Source organism: Pelophylax lessonae (assembly GCF_965119305.1).
Source record: "Pelophylax lessonae genome assembly, chromosome: 5".
Lineage (NCBI taxonomy): Eukaryota > Metazoa > Chordata > Amphibia > Anura > Ranidae > Pelophylax > Pelophylax lessonae.
The window spans coordinates 241,420,640-241,440,752 of NC_138772.1; the positions used below are offsets into that span (position 1 = coordinate 241,420,640).

The following is a 20,113-nucleotide window of genomic DNA, read 5'->3' on the forward strand; positions in this document are numbered from 1 at the left end:
GTGGGTCTACCCTTTGAGCTAATAGGGACCAAGGAATAGTATTTGAGAGCAGGATGGAAACACCTTTAGATTTAGCAGCGACATTAGGGGCATGGTATGCAGTAGGGAAGAATCGGTTTTGGAGGAACGGCAGGCTATCAGACCTAAAGTGGGTCTCCTGGATAAAGGCAATGTTAGTGAGAGCGGCGTAGATCTCCCAGAAGCCCCAATGTGGTTTATGATTGTTAGTTTAGATCAATGCTATTGGAGACAACAGTCTGACAGCTGGTCGCATGCATGTTGATGCACTTTCCTGCTGTTAAGTGTAGAACGCAAACTAAGGTTTCCTTGGCACAGGGATCAATGCCTGGTTATCGAAATATATACAAACTGTAGGAGAAAGGTATAGTGTATATGAAGTTTTACAATACTTTATACGGAGCTTAAAGTAATAGTACAGGCAACCACAGTTAAACTCATTACTGATATGTAACGAGCAATTCGATTCAATCTGTATTGTTCAAACATATCAAAAATCTTCCTTTGTACCTTATCTGTGGTAAATTGCGCCGGTCACGAGATCTTCCTTTCCCAGCAGCTGGGCATGTCATTAGTTCCCAGCTGCTGGGCGTGTTTCTAATCGAATAACTAATTTCCGGAAGTAATGTCGTACCCAGCCTAACGTCACTTCTGGCTTCAGGTCACAACAATTGTAAAAAGAAAGGACACTGTATGGCAGTGTCATTTCCATGGCAACATGAATACATTAGACTCCGTCCCCGATCCGGCATGCATATATAGGCATCAGATAAGGAGAGGAGGGATGGGGGCAGGGCTGGGCAGCACAGGGGGGGGGGGTTGGAATGAATAGTAGGTATGCCTATGATATTCTTGACAACATGCTTCTTAGCATTTAAGACAAAGAAAAATAACATGCGCCCCCTAGTGGGTACTAGCAGCTACCTCAAACTTTTGGAAGGTTGAAACAATACAGCACATAAAAATGATCGCTTAGTAAAACAACCGCTCTTAATAAAATAAATGAAAAATGGTAAGAATAGAGTCCCTCAAATAATGCCACAAGTCCATCAAATGATGCCACAAAAGGTGGGCTGCACTGCAAATGGTGGTTATAAGTTGTAAAATCTTCACCCCGGTGCTTATCACGGCAAGACAGTGTGCAAAACCAGCCACCACATACAGACTCTTACCAACGGTGAAGGTATAAACAGCTGCAAGCGGATATGGGACCGCTAATCCCCTTTTCATAGGAGCCAGATGGCTGCAGACCTCCGTTCGTAAAAAAATCCTCTAATTGCACATGCATCGGATCCGATCCTCCTACTGTGGATTCGGCTCATGACAGGCTCATACAGGGGAAAGATAATAGGAGGAGAAGGCCCATAGTGCAGTACTGCTGATTAAAAAGCTTATTTATAAAAGACACACACTCAGCATAAACAAGTGAAAACAAGGCATATAAAACACGAGTGTGTCCAAGACAATGTTCCTCCGGTTCAACCAAAAAGATGGCCGACCTTCTACTTCCGGGTGTGACGTATGACGCTTGGCAATCTCCTCCCGATGCCTTTCGGCACTACGACGTCTTCAGGGGGCGCCCCCTGAAGACGTAGTGACGAAACGTACAATTTATAACCACCATTTGCAGTGCAGCCCACCTTTTGTGGCATCATTTGACGGACTTGTGACATCATTTGAGGGACTCTATTCTTACCATATTTCATTTATTTTATTAAGAGCAGTTGTTTTACTATGCTTCTTAGCATAACTGCAGTTAAACTGTGGAATGTTCTACAACTTACCACCAATTGAACAGCGCCGAGCAATTTCCCAGAAAACTAATCCCATTGCATAGATATCAGCACGTTTAAATGACTCAAAATGTTTCATATTTATAGAATCATCCAGTACCTCTGGAGCCATATATCTGAAAGAAAGAAAACAATTTTTTCCTTAAAATTACAGCAATGTTTTGATAAACAATTAAAAGTATGCTAGCACCTTGACCAGCCTGGCAGGAACCCCTACTCCGACTGGTCCTGGTTGTACAGAATGCAAGCTTCAGGAGTGCGCCGCGTACAGAGAATAAATTTCCGGAGCGCGCCACGTACAGAGTGCAAAGTTCAAGAGGGCGCCACATACACAGAGTGCAAGGTTCAGGAGGGCGCCACATACACAGAGTGCAAGGTTCAGGAGGGCGCCACATACAGAGTGCAAGGTTCAGTAGTGCACTACATACAGAGTGCAGGGTTTAGGGGTGTGCATAGTTCAGCTCTCTTTCTCAGGCTGTCCACATTTCACTTATTCCCCTCCGCACAACTCTCCCCCATCCCCCACCTCTGCACACATCTCCCTCCACACCCCTTTTTCAACCCCCCCCCCCCATGCAGCCGCATGCTTGCTCCCAAGCTCAGTCACAGACAGAGAGTGCCTAGAAGCAAATCTCTGCAAGTACCTACCCACTACTATTACCGTATACTGTCACTGTTTGTGTGTGTGTGCGTATATGTATGTGTGATTGTATGTGTGTGTATATATATATATATATATATATATATATATATATATATATATATACATACATACATACATACATACATACAGTATATATATATATATATATATATATATATATATATATATATATATATACACACATACATATACATACACACACATTTTATATGCACAGGCATAGCAGCCCACATTACATTATTATATAGTCAGTCAATACAGACTCTGAACCAGGCCTAAAATAAGCCATCAAGCAGTGTCTGGCCTACCTAGTGATGACTGGTCCTGGTCCTGCTAAGCTCCGATCCGATGGCCTGGTCATTAAGGGGGCAAATCCTTGCGTCCAGAAGTGGTTAAACCTGCAGGAGGACCAGTGTTTTTATTTATAAATGACTTTACTATTGCTTTAGGCCTGGTTCACATGTATGCGGGTTGGCGGCCCACATTTGCTGAAAAGCATTTTTCAGCATTTAAAACAAATGCAGTGGCCGTGAAATCCTTCCTGCTTTTGCACCATGCAACTTACCTGCAGTTCCTGCACACGCAAACTGTGTTTTTAAATGCTGGGCCCACGTATATAAAAACGCAGAAAGCTTGCCAGAGCAGGAACTGCAGATAAGTCGTATGGTGCAAAAGCAGGATGGACTTCCAAGACCACTGCATTTTTTTAAATGCTGCATGCGCATTTTTTCTGTGTAAAACGCATAGCAGCCCATTCAAATCAATGGGCTGCTATGCCTGTGCAAATGTGGACCGCCAACCCGCATACATGTGAACCAGGCCTAAAGCAATAGTGAACCAGGCCTAAAGCAATAGTAAAGTCATTTATAAATAAAAACACTGGTCCTACTGCAGGTTTAGCCACTTCTGGACTGCATGGATTTTCCCCCTTAATGACCAGGCCATCGGATCGGAGCTGAGCGCCAGGATCAGTCATCACCAGGTAGGCCGGACACTGCTTGATGGCTTATTTTAGGCCTGGTCCACAGAGTCTGTACTGACTGACTATATAATAATGTGCAAAAGTGAACCAAAGTCCTTAAATTCAGCAATGAAATTGAAGCAAGGTAGAAATTTAAATGTGCTCAAACTGTACAAACTTGTAGATCTTTTTGCTCCCCTCTTGTGTCCCCCCACTTTACATTTATTTGTATTTTAATGTTTGAGGAACTCTTTAATTATTTAAAATAATTAAAGTTATTAAAAGGACAACACTGAAGTTGGTTTATATTTTCAATCTTTATTTCTCATATGATTGAATACAGTGATAATACCGTATACCGTGGCAAAACCTTAATCAATTAATCGCAGCATGGAAATCTGATACCGCCACATGCCTAATCCGGACCAGACAATCTTGCAGACGATTTGTCTAGTGGCTCAGGCAAAGCTTTATCGCTCTGAGCTCAAAAATATTTTATTCAGAATTTTTGGACTCTTCAACTGTCCAGGATCCCTGGGCGCAGAACTTCCCCAGCACTCCTCCCCATCCTGACAGGATGGCGTCCGTGGTTACCACCATCCAATACAACGGAAGGAAGGACTTGCCCTGGCATAGTGCTAATGAGTCAAGCCACCATAGAAGAGCAGTCTTTGTGTTGTGACTCAACCGAATCAAAGCGTCCTAGGAATTTGGATCTTTGTTCCATTTGACGAGAATCTCCCTTTGTAAGGGTCTCGTGTGCAACTGAGCAAACGGAACCGCCTCGAAGGTTGACACCATCAGACCCAAAACCCGCATGCACGTCCGCAGAGAGGACAGATTACTTGCCAACAGCAAATGGATCACCCCCTGCAACTTGTGCAGCTTGTTCGGAGGAAGAAAGACCCTCGCAAAAGCGGAATCCAGAGTCAGGCTTAAATAATCCAGTCTTAATGAAGGAATCAGGGCAGATTTTTTTTAAACTGATGTTCCAACCGAACTCTTGTATAGTCCATACAGTAATGGTAAAGTCACCCAACAGGGCTGAATGAGAGTCCGCTCTCAATAGGAGATCGTCCAGGTATCCCAGTACTGAAATCCCCAGTTGGCGCAGTAATGCCAACACCGGAGCCAGCACGTTGCTGGTCAGCTCAGTCAGGCACTACGGACAGCCTGACATGTATGGTACAAGGACAGCCATGAGTAGGACACAAGCTGCGGCCTCAATTTTCGGCGCAGACCCGCGGATGAAGTAACAGTCGTTCCCCCTCAAGCCTATAACCACTGCAGGGAGCCCAAAAGACATCCCTGCCCCAGTCACTAATCCCCAGGGAGCTGGGAACTTGCTCAAGACCCCCCGGTGTGATCCGGACATCCCGGGGGGGGGGGGGGCGTGGGGGTAGGATGGGGCCAAAAGACCACCGTGACTGTTAGATGGGCTGGGGGAATGGAAGAAAACCCGGGCGCCCGACCATCCCAAGGAGGGGCCCACGTCCACCCCGAGACCGTCAGAGGTTTTGGGGGGACAATCTACTCACCATACCACGATACCAGATGGGCGCAACACCAGAACAGAACACCTCCCACCCGGGATGGGGGTGCTGCCGGCCAGGGGGAAGCTGCGACTCAGGGCGTTCCAGGTCGTCGAGTCCCAGTGAGACAGTCCACTTGCAGGCTTGTCCCTATTTGTTGGGGCACTGTCATGGCGAGGCCTAGTTCTGGACTAAAACCTGCTCATGCTCGATTGCCAGGCTGGGAGACCTTAAGGATCTAGATTATCCAGTACGAAACCACAGCCGGCTGTTGCTTGTAGTTCCTCTGGATCTTGGTCCGTCAGGAACTAACTTGTGTAAAAAAAATAGAATTTTTGTAGGAACTTACCGTCAAATTATTTTCCTACCGTTAAATTAAGTCCTCTCACATTCGCAGCCCGTTCAATATTCCTTCACCATCGGGTAATGCGCCCTCTCTGCAGTAGCAGGCTAGGTAGTGAAAAGGTTAACAAGAAAAGCTTTACACAAGACACACCTCTTGGGGGCTGTCCCTCAGACATTACCCATCAGCCACTTAGTGCTGCTCTTCAATTTCGTAGCAAGCAGTACAGGAAGACATTCAACCTCCAAAAAATAGATGGGCGGGGGCTGTGACTGTCAGAGGACTCCGAGAAAATAATTTTACAGTAAGTTCTTACAAAAATTCTATTTTCTTTTACGTCCTCTGACAGTCGCAGCCCGTTCAGTATTCCTTCACCATTGCGATGTCCCAAAGCAGTGCAGGTGTGAGGGGTGGGAAAAAAGATGCAACAGAAGAAACTGCAACGTGTCAATAAGGCCAGAGAAAAAAACTGAGCCAACCGGGCAACAGAAGCTCAACAGGAGCTAACCCCAGAACAAAAATCACCCCAAGAAGAGACGGAACAACCCATCTCTGCAACAAAACCGCCGCGCTTAAAACCTTGCGGCCAAAGGAAGCATCCAAAGATGCCATCACGTCAACCTTGTAGAATTTTGTGAAAGTGTGCACAGACGACCAGGTCGCCACTTCACACATCTGAGCCACAGAAGCCCGATGGCAAAAAAACCCAAAAGGCACTCACGGCTCCAGTAGAGTGTGCCTTCACCAGGAAAGGAGGCACCTGACACTTTAGTGAATAGGCCTGAACAACAGTCTGTCCGATACATTCGGAAATGGCCGTAGCGGACGCAGCCGAACCCTTCCGAGGTCCCTCAGGAAGGTTGAACCGGGAAGCAGACTTCTGAAAAAAAAAAAAAAAACTCTGCGGCCGACAGGAAAAAACCCTGCTTGCCCGGACCACATCCAATGAACGCAAGGCAAATGCCTTGGGATGCTTGGGCTCCGCGCAAAGCGAAGGCAACACAATATCCTCATTGAGGTGGAAATCTGACACCACCTTGGGGAGAAAAGACTGAATAAGTCGCAGGACCACTTTATCCCGATGAACCACCAGATATGGCAATGGCAAAACAGAGCCGCCAGTTCAGACACTCTGCAGAAGCGATAGCCACCAGAAAATCCACTTTTTGAGACAACACAAGCAGAGCGATATATCTGATGTTCCCAAAGGGTGGCCGTTGCAAAACAGACAAGACCAAATTCAGGCAAAGGAGCCCTCCGCGGTGGAGCTAGAGGACGCACCCTTTGAATAAAGGTGCGAATCAGGGAGATAGTTGCCAAGGGACGCTGGAAGAAAATAGTCAAGGCTGATAACCGACCCTTGATCGTGCCCAGCGCCAACCGCTGATCCACACCTTCCTGCAGGAAGGCCAAAACCCTCACCACGGAAAAGGAGCGAGGATGAAACCCTTGCGACTCACACCAGGCATACAGTGGGTACGGAAAGTATTCAGACCCCCTTAAATTTTTCACTCTTTGTTATATTGCAGCCATTTGCTAAAATCATTTAAGTTCATTCTTCTTCCTCATGAATGTACACATAGCACCCCATACTGACAGAAAAACACAGAATTGTTGACATTGGTGCAGATTTATTAAAGAAAAACTGAAATATCACATGGTCCTAAGTATTCAGACCCTTTGCTCAGTATTTAGTAGAAGCCCCCTTTTGATCTAATACAGCCAGGAGTCTTTTTGGGAAAGATGCAACAAGTCTTTCACACCTGGATTTGGGGATCCTCTGCCATGCCTCCTTGCAGATCCTCTCCAGTTCTGTCAGGTTGGATGGTAAACGTTGGTGGACAGCCATTTTTAGGTCTCTCCAGAGATGCTCAATTGGGTTTAAGTCAGGGCTCTGGCTGGGCCATTCAAGAACAGTCACAGAGTTGTTGTGAAGCCACTCCTTCGTTATTTTAGCTGTGTGCTTAGGGTCATTGTCTTGTTGGAAGGTAAACCTTCGGCCCAGTCTGAGGTCCAGAGCACTCTGGAGAAGGTTTTTGTCCAGGATATCCCTGTACTTGGCCGCATTCATCTTTCCCTCGATTGCAACCAGTCGTCCTGTCCCTGCAGCTGAAAAACCCCCCCACAGCATGATGCTGCCACCACCATGCTTCACTGTTGGGACTGTATTGGACAGGTGATGAGCAGTGCCTGGTTTTCTCCACACATACCGCTTAGAATTAAGGCCAAAAAGTTCTATTTTGGTCTCATCAGACCAGAGAATCTTATTTCTCACCATCTTGGAGTCCTTCAGGTGTTTTTAGCAAACTCCATGCGGGCTTTCATGTGTCTTACACTGAGGAGAGGCTTCCGTCGGGCCACTTTGCCATAAAGCCCCGACTGGTGGAGGGCTGCAGCGATGGTTGACTTTCTACAACTTTCTCCCATCTCCTGACTGCATCTCTGGAGCTCAGCCACAGTGATCTTTGGGTTCTTCTTTACCTCTCTCACCAAGGCTCTTCTCCCCTGATAGCTCAGTTTGGCCGGACGGCCAGCTCTAGGAAGGGTTCTGGTCATCCCAAACGTCTTCCATTTGAGGATTATGGAGGCCACTGTGCTCTTAGGAACCTTAAGTGCAGCAGAAATCTTTTTGTAACCTTGGCCAGATCTGTGCCTTGCCACAATTCTGTCTCTGAGCTCTTCAGGCAGTTCCTTTGACCTCATGATTCTCATTTGCTCTGACATGCATTGTGATCTGGAAGGTCTTATATAGACAGGTGTGTGGCTTTCCTAATCAAGTCCAATCAGTATAATCAAACACAGCTGGACTCAAATGAAGGTGTAGAACCATCTCAAGGATGATCAGAAGAAATGGAAAGCACCTGAGTTAAATATATGAGTGTCACAGCAAAGGGTCTGAATACTTAGGACCATGTGATATTTCAGTTTTTCTTTTTTAAGAAATCTGCAACAATGTCAACAATTCTGTGTTTTTCTGTCAGTATGGGGTGCTATGTGTACATTCATGAGGAAGAAGAATGAACTTAAATGATTTTAGCAAATGGCTGCAATATAACAAAGAGTGAAAAATTTAAGGGGGTCTGAATACTTTCCGTACCCACTGTATACACCTTCCAGGTACGATTGTATATCATCCTGGGAGGTAGACTACAGAGACGTCAGCAAGGTAGGATTGACAGTATCCGAGAGACCTCTGTCTCTCAACACCCGGCTATCAACAGCCATGCTGTCAAAGCCAGAGACTGTAAAGCAGGATGGAAGATCGGCCCTTGAGACAGTAGATCTTCTCCCAGAGATACCCGCCAGGGAGGCTCAAGAACCGTCTGCACGAGGTCTGCGTACCAAGGCCGACGAAGGCAGTCTGGGACCACCAGAATTACCTGCACCTGTTCAGACGCCAACCTGCGGAGGAACCTGGACAACAGTTGAATCGGAGGGGAGGCATAAAGCACCTGAAACCGGTGCCAGGGCACCAACAACGTGTCCGTGGCATCTGCCAGAGGACCGCGGGTCCCAGCCACGAACATTTCCACCTTTTTGTTGAGACGGGACGCGAAACAGATCCAAGTCAGAAGACCCTCACCGGGCACACAGGAGATGAAAACACCTCCGGATGCAGGGACCATTCCCCCTGATCCAAAGACTGACTACTCAGACAGTCCGCCCACCAGTTTTATACTCCCGAAAAGTGAAGAGCCGTAATCGCTGGAACGTGTGCCTTGGCCAAAAACAGAATCTCGGCCACCTCCTTGGCCACCCAGGCACTCTTGGTGCCCCCTTGGTGATTGATGTAAGCCACCACCGTGGCGTTGTCCATGTAAAACACAAACCAGGCGACCGTGCAGTCGAGTCGCCCAATGAAACAAGCACAGCTCGAGCGCTCGCACCTCCAAGACATATCGGCAGAGAGGATTCCTCCGCCGACCCAGTCCCCTGGGCACATAAGGTGTCCAGAACTCCAACCCAGCCTGACAGGCTGGAACAGTGGTCATTACTGTCCACAGAGGCAGAGAGTTCGAGTGGGTGATAGGATCCACCACAACAGTTCCGTCTTCGTGAGGCGGCTCAAACATATCCTCCTGTCTAACGACTGAGGATCGTTTTTCCACCTGGCAAGAATCTCTGCTCGCAGAGTTCTCCTGTGAAACTGAGCAAACGGGATGGCTTCGAAGGCCAAAACCATCAGTCCCAGGGACCGCATGCAGGCCCGTAGAGAGGAGAGATTGTTGTCCTCGAGGGACCTGATCTCCCCCTGCAAGGTCTGAAGTTTTTCCTCCGGGAGAAAAAAACCTTCGCTTGAGCGGAGTCCAGGCAACTGAAACGGACTGATTGAGTCAGTGCCGACTTCTGGAAGTTGATGGTCCACCCGAACTCCTGGAGCGTCTGAACCGTGACTATCAGATCGCTCGACAGAGTGGCACACGAGCTCGCCCTCAACAGGAGGTCGACCAGATAACCGAGGAACGCAATCCCCCTCTTGCACAGCAAAGTCAGCACCGGGGCCAAAACCTTGGTGAATGCCCTGGGAGCCAAGGCTAGGCCAAAGGGTAATGCCACAAAGTGAAAATGGTCCTCTGCCACTGCGAATCAGAGGTATGGTTGATGGCCATCGTAGATAGGGATGTGCAGATACTTATTCTTCAAGTCGATGGAGGCCAGAAAATCTCCCTGATTTAAAGACGCCACCACCGACTGGATGGATTCAATCCGGAACTTCTGCACCCGCACAAAGCGGCACAGAAACTTGAGGTCAAGAATTGGCCGCACTTTGCCCTCTTTTCCGGGCACCGTGAACAGGTTGGAATAGGACCCGTGAAACCTGTCCCTCTGAGGGACAGGTACAATGACTCCTTGGGCAAGAAGATCTTGCACAGCCCCCTTTAGATCCCTCAAACGATCAGGGAACAGACGGAGATTTGATGGAAAGAAACCTGTCTGCGGGGCGAGATCGAAACTCGATCTCGTAACCTGAGCGAATCAGTGCGTGAACCCACCTGTCCCGGATTTGGCACAGCCAGGGTTCCCGAAAACAATGCAGACGTCCCCCCCACCCCTGAAGTGGGTGAGGACATCCCTTCAGGCGGAGGAGAACCAGGCTGCCGCACCAGACTGACCGGACTTGGGCTTCCCGGGCCATGGTTTCTTGTGACCGCCTTAAGTCTTGAAGGATTTACCTTTCTCCTGTGCCCCCGAGGCACGAAAGGACCCACGATGAGATTTGAAGGAAGGTCCCCGCCTAGCGCGGGGTGAATTTTTCCACAGAGATTTTGGGGTAAAAAGGTACTCTTACCCCCCGTAAGACCTTTGATTAACTCGTCCACGGTATCACCAAAAAAACGGCCTCCCATATAAGGGACATCAGACACAGTCTTTTTGGAATCGTGGTTAGCCGACCAGCTTTTTAGCCACACAATGCAGCGGATTGTTACTCCAACCGCAGCTAGCCTTACGACCAAAGGACCCTCGTCCCAGGCCGCGTCACATAGGTACATCACGGCCTGGGCCACTTTGATCTACCAGGTCAAGGACAGTTGGAGAATTGACTCCGCCACTAAGGTGCGCCTAAGCACCTTGAACCATTCAGTGACCGTTTGTGAAACCATCACAGAAGGGAGCACCAGGTCTCTGAACATCGGGGAGTCCTCCACGGGCATCAGCGTGGACTTATTCACCTGGAAACAGTGTGGACCACCTTAGGCAATGCCGTTCAACAAGTGTTGACCAGGTTAGGGCATTAAAACAGCATATGCTTGATGCGACGCCACTGTTCATTCGTGAGACTCCTCGGGGCAAGGGAAAACCTGATACAACTTCTGGGCTATGCGGGACCCGAAGGAAACCTGTTTTACCTGACTGGGCGGGCTCATCATAAATATTTAAAGTCTCCCTGACGGAGCGATAGTGAGTGAGAAAATAAAATAAAACTTTTTTCAAAGAAAATAAAAAACTGAGACAAGGCGTCCCAGTAGGGTACCCAAGTCCTACTCCTAAGCTAGACAGCAAGAAACTAAAGAGCAGCACTGAGTGGCTGATGGGTAATGTCTGAGGGACAGCCCCCAAGAGGTGTGTCTTGTGTAAAGCTTTTCTTGTTAACCTTTTCACTACCTAGCCTGCTCCTGCAGAGAGGGCGCATTACCCAATGGTGAAGGAATACTGAACAGGCTGCGACTGTCAGAGGATGTAAGAGATATATAAAATACCAACTAACACAAATTTTCTTGTTAAAAGCTAACACCGAAGTCCCAGCAGGGAGCTAGGTCCTATTCCTAAAACTAGACAGAAACAAACTGTTTGCTGATAGCAGCGTGTGTGGGGTTATGCCGGCAGGCACAGCCCCATAGGTGTGGTTAAACTTTTTTCCTGCCTAGTGCCTATTCCTGATTGGAGGAGCATAACCCATTGGTCTAAAGAAGATAGAGCTGCGTCTGTCGATGAGCGATAGACAAAAGCTTTCTAGCATGTCACCTGCAAAGTTTTAGTATCTCCTGGCAGTGTGGGTGGCTCAGCCTCTCTCAATAGCAGGGAGATCAGTGATCTGCATCTTTGCACAGATGGGCATCACAGTGCAGCTTACCACGCAATGCCCATCCCACACTGCTTTTCCATCTGCATCTCCTGTGTCCCCACAGTGTGTGCAGGCCAGGCAGGAATCTGTGAGAGCCTCCAAGAGGAAAGCTGTCCTTGTAAACAAACAGGGCTTCTGTGTTTACAAGTGACAGTGGTAGCAGGAAGCAAAGGGCAAGAGCTAGAACGGAAGTGCAAAGGCCACATGGAATGGTCTCTTGTTTGACACATGTGGGCTGGATAATCATGTTTAAATTGTAAATGCATTTTTTGGCCACAAAATGAAATATACTGTAGTATCCAAGTCACAAATGGTAAAACTGAAAATAATACTGAAAATGTTTCCTGCTTGGCATCAAAACAATAACCAATTTCAGCCATGCAACAATTAAACTCAAAATGTACCTTTTAGTTCCAACTCTGTGATTTGGTGCAATGTCAATTGTATCTGTGGCAGAATCATGTCGGACAGCTAAACCCAGGTCTGCTATGCAGCAGGTTCCATTTTTCTTTACCAATATATTTTTTGATTTCAGATCTCTGTGGGCTATAGCTGGCTTTCCTTTAAGATAAAAAAAAAAAAAAAAAAAAACATATAAAGCAAGTATAAAAGGAATAAGATGCCATAACCTATTTATTGATGAAGTGATTGAAACATACTAAATTTCCTAGATGTTCTGCCATGGTTTCCAGTGAGTGCTCAGTGCGCCAAGTGCTCAGAGTGACTAGACTTGATCAGCGCTTCAATCCTCTCTGTGTTCAATAAATAGATATAACTTTTTACTGTTGATTGATTCTAAAAGTGTGGCGCTAATAACATTAAAATATCTGTGAATACATATGAAATGTGATGTTATAAAATATTTATATAAACAAATAGGTGTTAAAATAATATGATGTCATCCGTGAATAAAATCCATGGAATAAATAACAAGTGATGTAAATGATGTCACAAATATGATCCGTGAATAAAATATAAATAAAAAGTCCCCAATCACCAGTGCACAAAATATAAAATGACAATCCGTGAGCAGTTGTTCACAAAACGGTTTGACGGATGTTGTCACCTTCACTCGTGTAACCCCCCACAAGGTGGGTTCTCACCTCAAAGTGTGACCTCCTATTACGCTTGGCCAATGACAGCATGAAATATTCCAGCAGGGAAAGGGTGTGTAAACTCCTCGGATGCTCCGGCTCCTAATTTGGCTTTATTGACTCCAGCTCTCATGCATGGGGAAAAGAAAACATATACTCATGGTGCAAGTACCATTGATAAAAGCATATGTTTATTAAAAAATAAGTTTGCACACTAACGATTGCCAGGTACTGAAGTGCACCAGACTATCCAAGTCCGAATTATAACAGGTACATAGGTAATCGGACATAGAAGTTCAATAGGACACTTGCTGCTCAGCCCAGATAACAGCGTTCCTCTCACTGCCACACGATCAGCTCACCGATACAGCCTTGGCCCAGCTGTGTCAGTGAGCTGATCGTGTAGCAGTGAGAGGAATGCTGTTATGTCATGCTGTCATTGACCAAGCGTAATAGCGAGGTCACACTTTATGAGGTGAGAACTGACCTTTTGGGGGGGTTACACGAGTGAAGGTGACAACATCCGACGAACAACTGCTCACGGATGGTCTTTTTATATTTTGTGCACTGGTGATTGGGGACTTATTTATATTTTATTCACGGATCATATTTGTGACATCATTTACATCACTTGTTATTTATTCTATAGATTTTATTCACGGATGACATCACATTATTTCAACACCTATTTGTTTATATAAATAATTGTTTTATAACATCACATTTCATATGTATTCACAGATATTTTATTATTAGCGCCACACTTTTAAAATCAATCATTTCATGGATACTTACCACAAGGGGGGTGAATAGTGCAGCTAAATATAGAATATTTCCCATAGTAGCTCGCAGGATCACCTATAATTAACTTTTTACTGTTGTAGGATGCAGTAGGATTCTTCCACCAGGAAAGCATGTGTGTCTTCTGTTTAGATATAGTTCATATTCCTATCGCACACTTTCCTGGTTTGTAGGCTCGTGTATGTTGGGTGCTGAAGCAATCACCAGTTGGCAACTGGATTAGTTACAAGTAAATACATATTCGCCAGCACACCAAGGCTCTTGCAAAAGCAGTCCAAAACTTTTATTGAAGTTACGATCACATCAAAAATGGTGCAACGTTTCGGAGCCGCACTTGACCCCTTCGTCAGGCATGTGATACAGTGCAGGTTGTGAGCAGGGAATATATAGAGACATACCACCAATAGAGACAGTGCATAAAGATAACACCCACATGTGATTACATCGTTCTCCCGCCTATTACACATAGTAAACAGCATCTAATATCAAGAATCAGTGTTGCTGACACAAAATATAAAGGTCCTCATACCTTGGTTATATGTCTTAAAAAACTGGTGCTGGTCTGTGCTGGCTGGATGGGATGGTCACAGGGATGGTCACAGGGATGAATCACGATCCCCCCTTAAACAGGCAGAGCCGAGTGTCATTATTGCAGAGCATTGCGCAGCGGTAGCCAATCATGGCGCGCCACGTAGGTCATCTGTGTGTGGTACGGTGTGTGGTACAGTGTGTGGTACGGTCCCAACTCCTGAAGAGTTCTCGGCATTGAAAACACTCAAGGATGATAAGAACATCATCATTAAACCCGCGGACAAAGGGGGTGGGATTGTGATCATGGATTACATGGATTACAGGGAAGGCATGCTGGCCGACACCACAAGCTATGCGACACTCAGTAAGGACCCCTTACAGAGTACAAAGAAGAGACTGACTTGATCAGTATGGGTCTAGTGAATCGTTGGATAACCGAGGAGGTCGCTAAATTTCTGGCAGACGATTTCCCTCGCACGCCTGTAATCTATGGCCTCCCCAAAATACATAAGGGAACCACCCCGCTGAAATTCAGACACATCGTCTCGGGCACAGGAGCAATTACCCAACCGTTGGCACAGTTCATAGATGCACACTTGCAAACGCTGGTCAGAGCTTTACCAGCCTATGTCCGGGACACCAGTGATTTCCTTGACAAATTACAAACATTCTCCTCATTTCATGAGGATTGGAAGCTTGCGACCATGGATATCTCCTCCCTGTACACCTGTATACCTAACAACGCTGGATTAAACGCCGTTAGACACTTCCTCACCGAGCTCGACAACCCTGAACTACCGAATGAGTATGTGGTTGAATGCCTTGAGTTTATTCTTACCAGTAATCACTTTAAATTCGAAGTTCAGATGTATGCACAGATTAGGGGGACTGCCATGGGCAGCTCGGCGGCCCCTTCATTCGCAAACCTGTTCATGGGCTACCTTGAGGATCAACACGTATATCCGTCCAGTCCCTTCAACAGTTTCGTGAAGGGCTGGATGAGGTACATAGACGATATCTTCTTAATTTGGACGGGGGACAGTGATGCGTTCTCAATTTTTGTGGATTTTTCGAATGGGATATTCCCCGGAATAGTCTTTAACCCAGACATCTCGGACCACCAGATTATGTTCCTTGACGTTCTAATTACCAAGAAAGATGGCACGGTCGTCACTTCTCTCTACACAAAACCTACTGACCGAAATACTTCACTCCATTATCAGAGCGCTCATCCTACTCACTTACGTAAGAACCTACCAATTTCACAATTTATGAGGGTGATACGCATCTGCTCTTATACTGAAGAAAGACAGCGGCAACTACAGAGTATGTATAATAAATTTCTGGCAAGAGGCTATCCCATGAAGGTACTTGATCGTGCCCTGGAGAGGGCCACATCTGAACGACGTAGAACGAACGATTCTAACGAACGCCCATTATTTGTACAAACCTTTGGCCGCGAATCCAACAGGATCAAGGATGTAGTTATGGACAACCATAACATTCTACAGGCAGACACAACCCTCATATCGGGCTTAACCACTTGCCGACTGCCTAACGCCGATCTACGTCGGCAGTCAGCCCCTCACAGGCAAAGTGACGTAGGGCTACGTCACTAGCTTGTGAGGGTCTAGGGAGCGAGCGCGCGCCCCCGGAGGCGCGCTCCCGCGTGGTCACGGACCCCCCCGCACGTGTGACCGGCGGACCCGATGTCCGCCGGTCACTCGGCGATCGGCGGGGGAGAGGGAGAAAGTCAGGCGGCTTGTGTAAACAAGCCACCTGTCATTCTCCTCGGTGTAAAAACACTGATCACACGGATCTACTATGTAGATCCGTTGATCAGTGTCCTTACAGCTCAAGCCACAGCCAATCACAGTAGAAAGCACGCCCCTAGGGACACACACAGCCCCTCCCTCCCAAATAAAGTTAACCCCTTCACTACCAGTGTATTTTTACAGTAACAGTGCATATGTATAGCACTGATTACTGTAGAAATGTCACTGGTAACCCCAAAAGTGTCAAAAATGTCAGTCAAGGGTCCGATCTGTCCACCCCAATGTCGCAGTACCGCAAAAAAAAAAAAAAAAAAAAAAAAAAAATCGCAGATCGCCGCCATTACGCGTTAAAAAAAAACAAAAATGACAAAAATCTTTCCCTTTGTTAGTAAACGCGATAACTTTTGCGCAAACCAATCAAAATACGCTTTTTGCGATTTTTTTTACCAAACATAGGTAGCATAAAACAAATTGGCCGAAAATGCTAAAAAATTTTGATTTTTACATTTTTTTTGGGGGGGGAATTTCATATAAAAAAAATTTGAAAAATATTGCTATTTTTGCAAAATTGACGCTCTTTTTTTGTTTATAGCGCGTGATCAAAAAAATCGCACAGGTGATCAAATACCACCAAAAGAAAGCTCTGTTTGTGGGAAAAAAAGGACGCCAAATTCGTTTAGGTACAGCGTCGCACGACCGCGCAATTGTCCGTTAAAGTCACGCAGTGCCGAATCGCAAAATACCCCCTGGTCGGAATGGGGGTAAAATCTTCCGGGGCTTAAGTGGTTAAAGACAAAACCCATGATTGCTTACAAACGTAGCAAATCTCTGCGAGAACATCTGATACAGGCTGATCCCAGACGAAAGTATGCCCAAGCCCCCTTCAAGATTTCACACAAGAAAGGGTGCTACAAATGTCATAACTGCAACGTATGTAATTCTCTCATCATTGGCAAATTTTTTTCACATCCACACAGGGGCAACCAATACCGGATATTGGATTATCTGAACTGTAATACCGACTTTTGTGTTTACATCTTGAAATGTCCCTGCACACTTACATATGTTGGCAAGACAAGGGGTGTGTTCAAAAAACGGTTTCAGAAGCATAGGAGTGACATTAGGACCACATTAGCAAAGGTTGAGAAAGGCGAACAAGCCGACCCCAACAAACCCGTAGCGGTACATTTTGCCACAGCCAGACACCAGACCCATGAGTTACGTGGGATGGCGATTGAACATGTCAGACAACCGAATAGAGGAGGTGACCGAGACTTACTACTCCTACGTCGTGAGGCGTACTGGATCTATACTTTGGGGACGGTACAACCAGGGGGCCTCAACACGTATTTGTCCCTTAAATGTTTCCTCGGAGACAGATAGTTCCTATTCCAATGTGACGATACCGACAGCCTTATTTCCTGAAATATACTCGATTGACCATGAGCGTTCACAAAAGATATGTATCTTTTGTCTTTTTTTTCTCCCCCCCCCCCCCCCCCTTTTCCCTCTTTTCTCTACCCTTTCTTTTTCCTTTCAACCATTCATGTCGAGTCTGAGTTTTTAACACTGACTACTATGGTGCTGCAATTTGGGTGACATATGTTCTCACGAACGCATTGCTTTATAAAATTACACATATCGACAATATCCCATAATGCTTTGTTCCTTCCCCAGTGTTTTTTGGGCATGGCCCAGGCTTATGAATAAGGTTTCTCACTCTCCTTGTGTAAAGGAAAAGTGCGCGGATCTACGATATGCTGCTCCCAGATGAAAAATAATGTGTGATAAGTGATAGATGGTGCGCTATATCAATAAAAAAATGTGCAATAAATTGCAAACAACATATGCAACCTCAAAATACAAACAAAATATATTGGTGCAAAATGTGTTAAAAACAAAGTCCCAGGACACCAAACGTGTCAATAGAGAAGGTGCTCCTTTCTCTAAAGATAGCCAATCGGCGGAAACGCGTCAGATAGGAGGCGTGCCGTCACCACGTCGCTTGGGATCCGGGCTGCAGCCGGACCCGGGCAAACACAGGAATCCCTCAACGCTTTGTAACCATTTGTGAAGTTTATTCCTAATACATGTAAGTGCAATCTTTTATCTTAATAAAGTAATATCAAGGGTAATGCACCATTGGCAGTTATTCTTTTACATGTGATGCTGGAATGAAACGATCCTCTCAATCATTTACAACAAGTGGCTGTCAGTACTGTTTGGATATAAAGATACACTCGGCTGAGAACAGTGTAGCAGTGCATGTTATCTACATCCATCTGTGGCTGTTGATATCGGTTGGATACAGAGATATACTCGTCTGAGAGCAGTGAGCAGTGTATGTTATCCACATTCATCTGGTAAGAGGCCCAGCGGGCTCTTATATATGCACGGTGGGGAGCACTTATTTTTGATTTGAGCACCGGGATCGTCTAATTTTGCAAAAGGAAAGCACTTATTTTATTCCGTCCGGTAAGGAGGAATTCCAACAGGTGGAGGGAATTTCAAGTCACTTATTTGAACCAATCACCATCTGTCACCAATTATACCACCGAAGGTGGTTCCACTATTGACACGTTTGGTGTCCTGGGACTTTGTTTTAACACATTTTGCACCAATATATTTTGTTTGTATTTTGAGGTTGCATATGTTGTTTGCAATTTATTGCACATTTTTTTATTGATATAGCGCACCATCTATCACTTCTCACTCTCCTTGACATACTGGTCTCTTCTTATTCTCGTCTCATACATTTTTTTCCCCCCCTGTATCCCCCTTTTCCCCTTTGTTTCCCCCTCCCTTTTCCTGTACCCTCCCTCCCTTCCCTATGTCCGCACAACACTCCCCGCACTTTCCCACCGTGCAGGTTTTATCTTTTCTTTACTTCGTCCTAGTCTCACAATTTTCTAGGTTCTCATTTATTTTGTTACCAATTTTTTTTTTGTGTCTTTTTTCCTATTTTTTATTTATTATTTTTTTATTTTTACCTTTCCTACTTCTATTTTCTATTTAGTAAGTGTATTTATCTGTTTATTTTTTATTTTTATTCTCATGTTTGCATTTCTTTACATTTTTTTATTTTTATTTTTCATATTTCATTTTTTTTTATTATTTTTCATTTTTTTATATTTTATTTTTTTATTTTCTATTGTTTGTTTCTTTATTTTATTTTTTGCATTTTATTTTGTATTTATTATTTATCTTTTTTTATTTTTATTTTATAATTCATTTTTTATTTGTTATTTTTTATTTTCTATTTATTTTTACTTCTTTTCTTTCCCCTTTTTTTTTTCCTCTTTTTCCTCCTTTTTCTTTTCGCTTTACCCCTTTTTTATACATACATCTTTTCATTCATTCTTTTTATTTTTGCATTTTTCTCATTACATTTTTCTTTTTAAATCCTTTCCTTTTTTCTTTCTTCTCCACACTTTGTCTCTCTTGTATTCTCTTTTCGTTTTTTTTTCCCCCTTTTCTTTCTCCTGTTTGTTTTCTCCTTCTTCTCTTAACTCTGCACTTTTTCTCAGCTGAGTATTCTTCTCTTGCCCGATGACCTCTATGATTTTCTCTGCCTGTGTATGACTGCATGCCTATTGCTTTTCCCCGCTCTGACAGCCCGCACCTTTCCCCCGCCCTCTCTCAGCTGAAGCCGATCCGATGCGCGCCCCAGCGTCATGGTTCCCATGACAACCACGGACGCTGTACATCGGAGGGCGGACCGTACCACACACAGATGACCTACGTGGCGTGCCGTGATTGGCTACCGCTGCGCAATGCTCTGCAATAATGACACTTGGCTCTGCCTGTTTAAGGGGGGATCGTGATTCATCCCTGTGACCATCCCATCCAGCCAGCACAGACCAGCACCAGTTTATTAAGACATATAACCAAGGTATGAGGACCTTTATATTTTGTGTCAGCAACACTGATTCTTGATATTAGATGCTGTTTACTATGTGTAATAGGCGGGAGAACGATGTAATCACATGTGGGTGTTATCTTTATGCACTGTCTCTATTGGTGGTATGTCTCTATA

The 20,113-nt window shown here is 45.4% G+C and overlaps 1 protein-coding gene across 1 annotated transcript in view; it reads right to left on the reverse strand.

Annotated features, from left to right (window-relative positions):
* Positions 1-20,113, reverse strand: part of TGFBR1 (transforming growth factor beta receptor 1) — a 325,401-nt gene that overhangs the window by 119,717 nt on the left and 185,571 nt on the right. Inside the window, exons 6-7 of the mRNA XM_082258755.1 lie at positions 12,281-12,437; positions 1,803-1,927 (exon numbers count right to left, since the gene is read on the reverse strand). Of these exons, the coding sequence (XP_082114881.1) occupies positions 1,803-1,927; positions 12,281-12,437 (282 nt within the window). The remainder of the gene's footprint in view (positions 1-1,802; positions 1,928-12,280; positions 12,438-20,113) is intronic.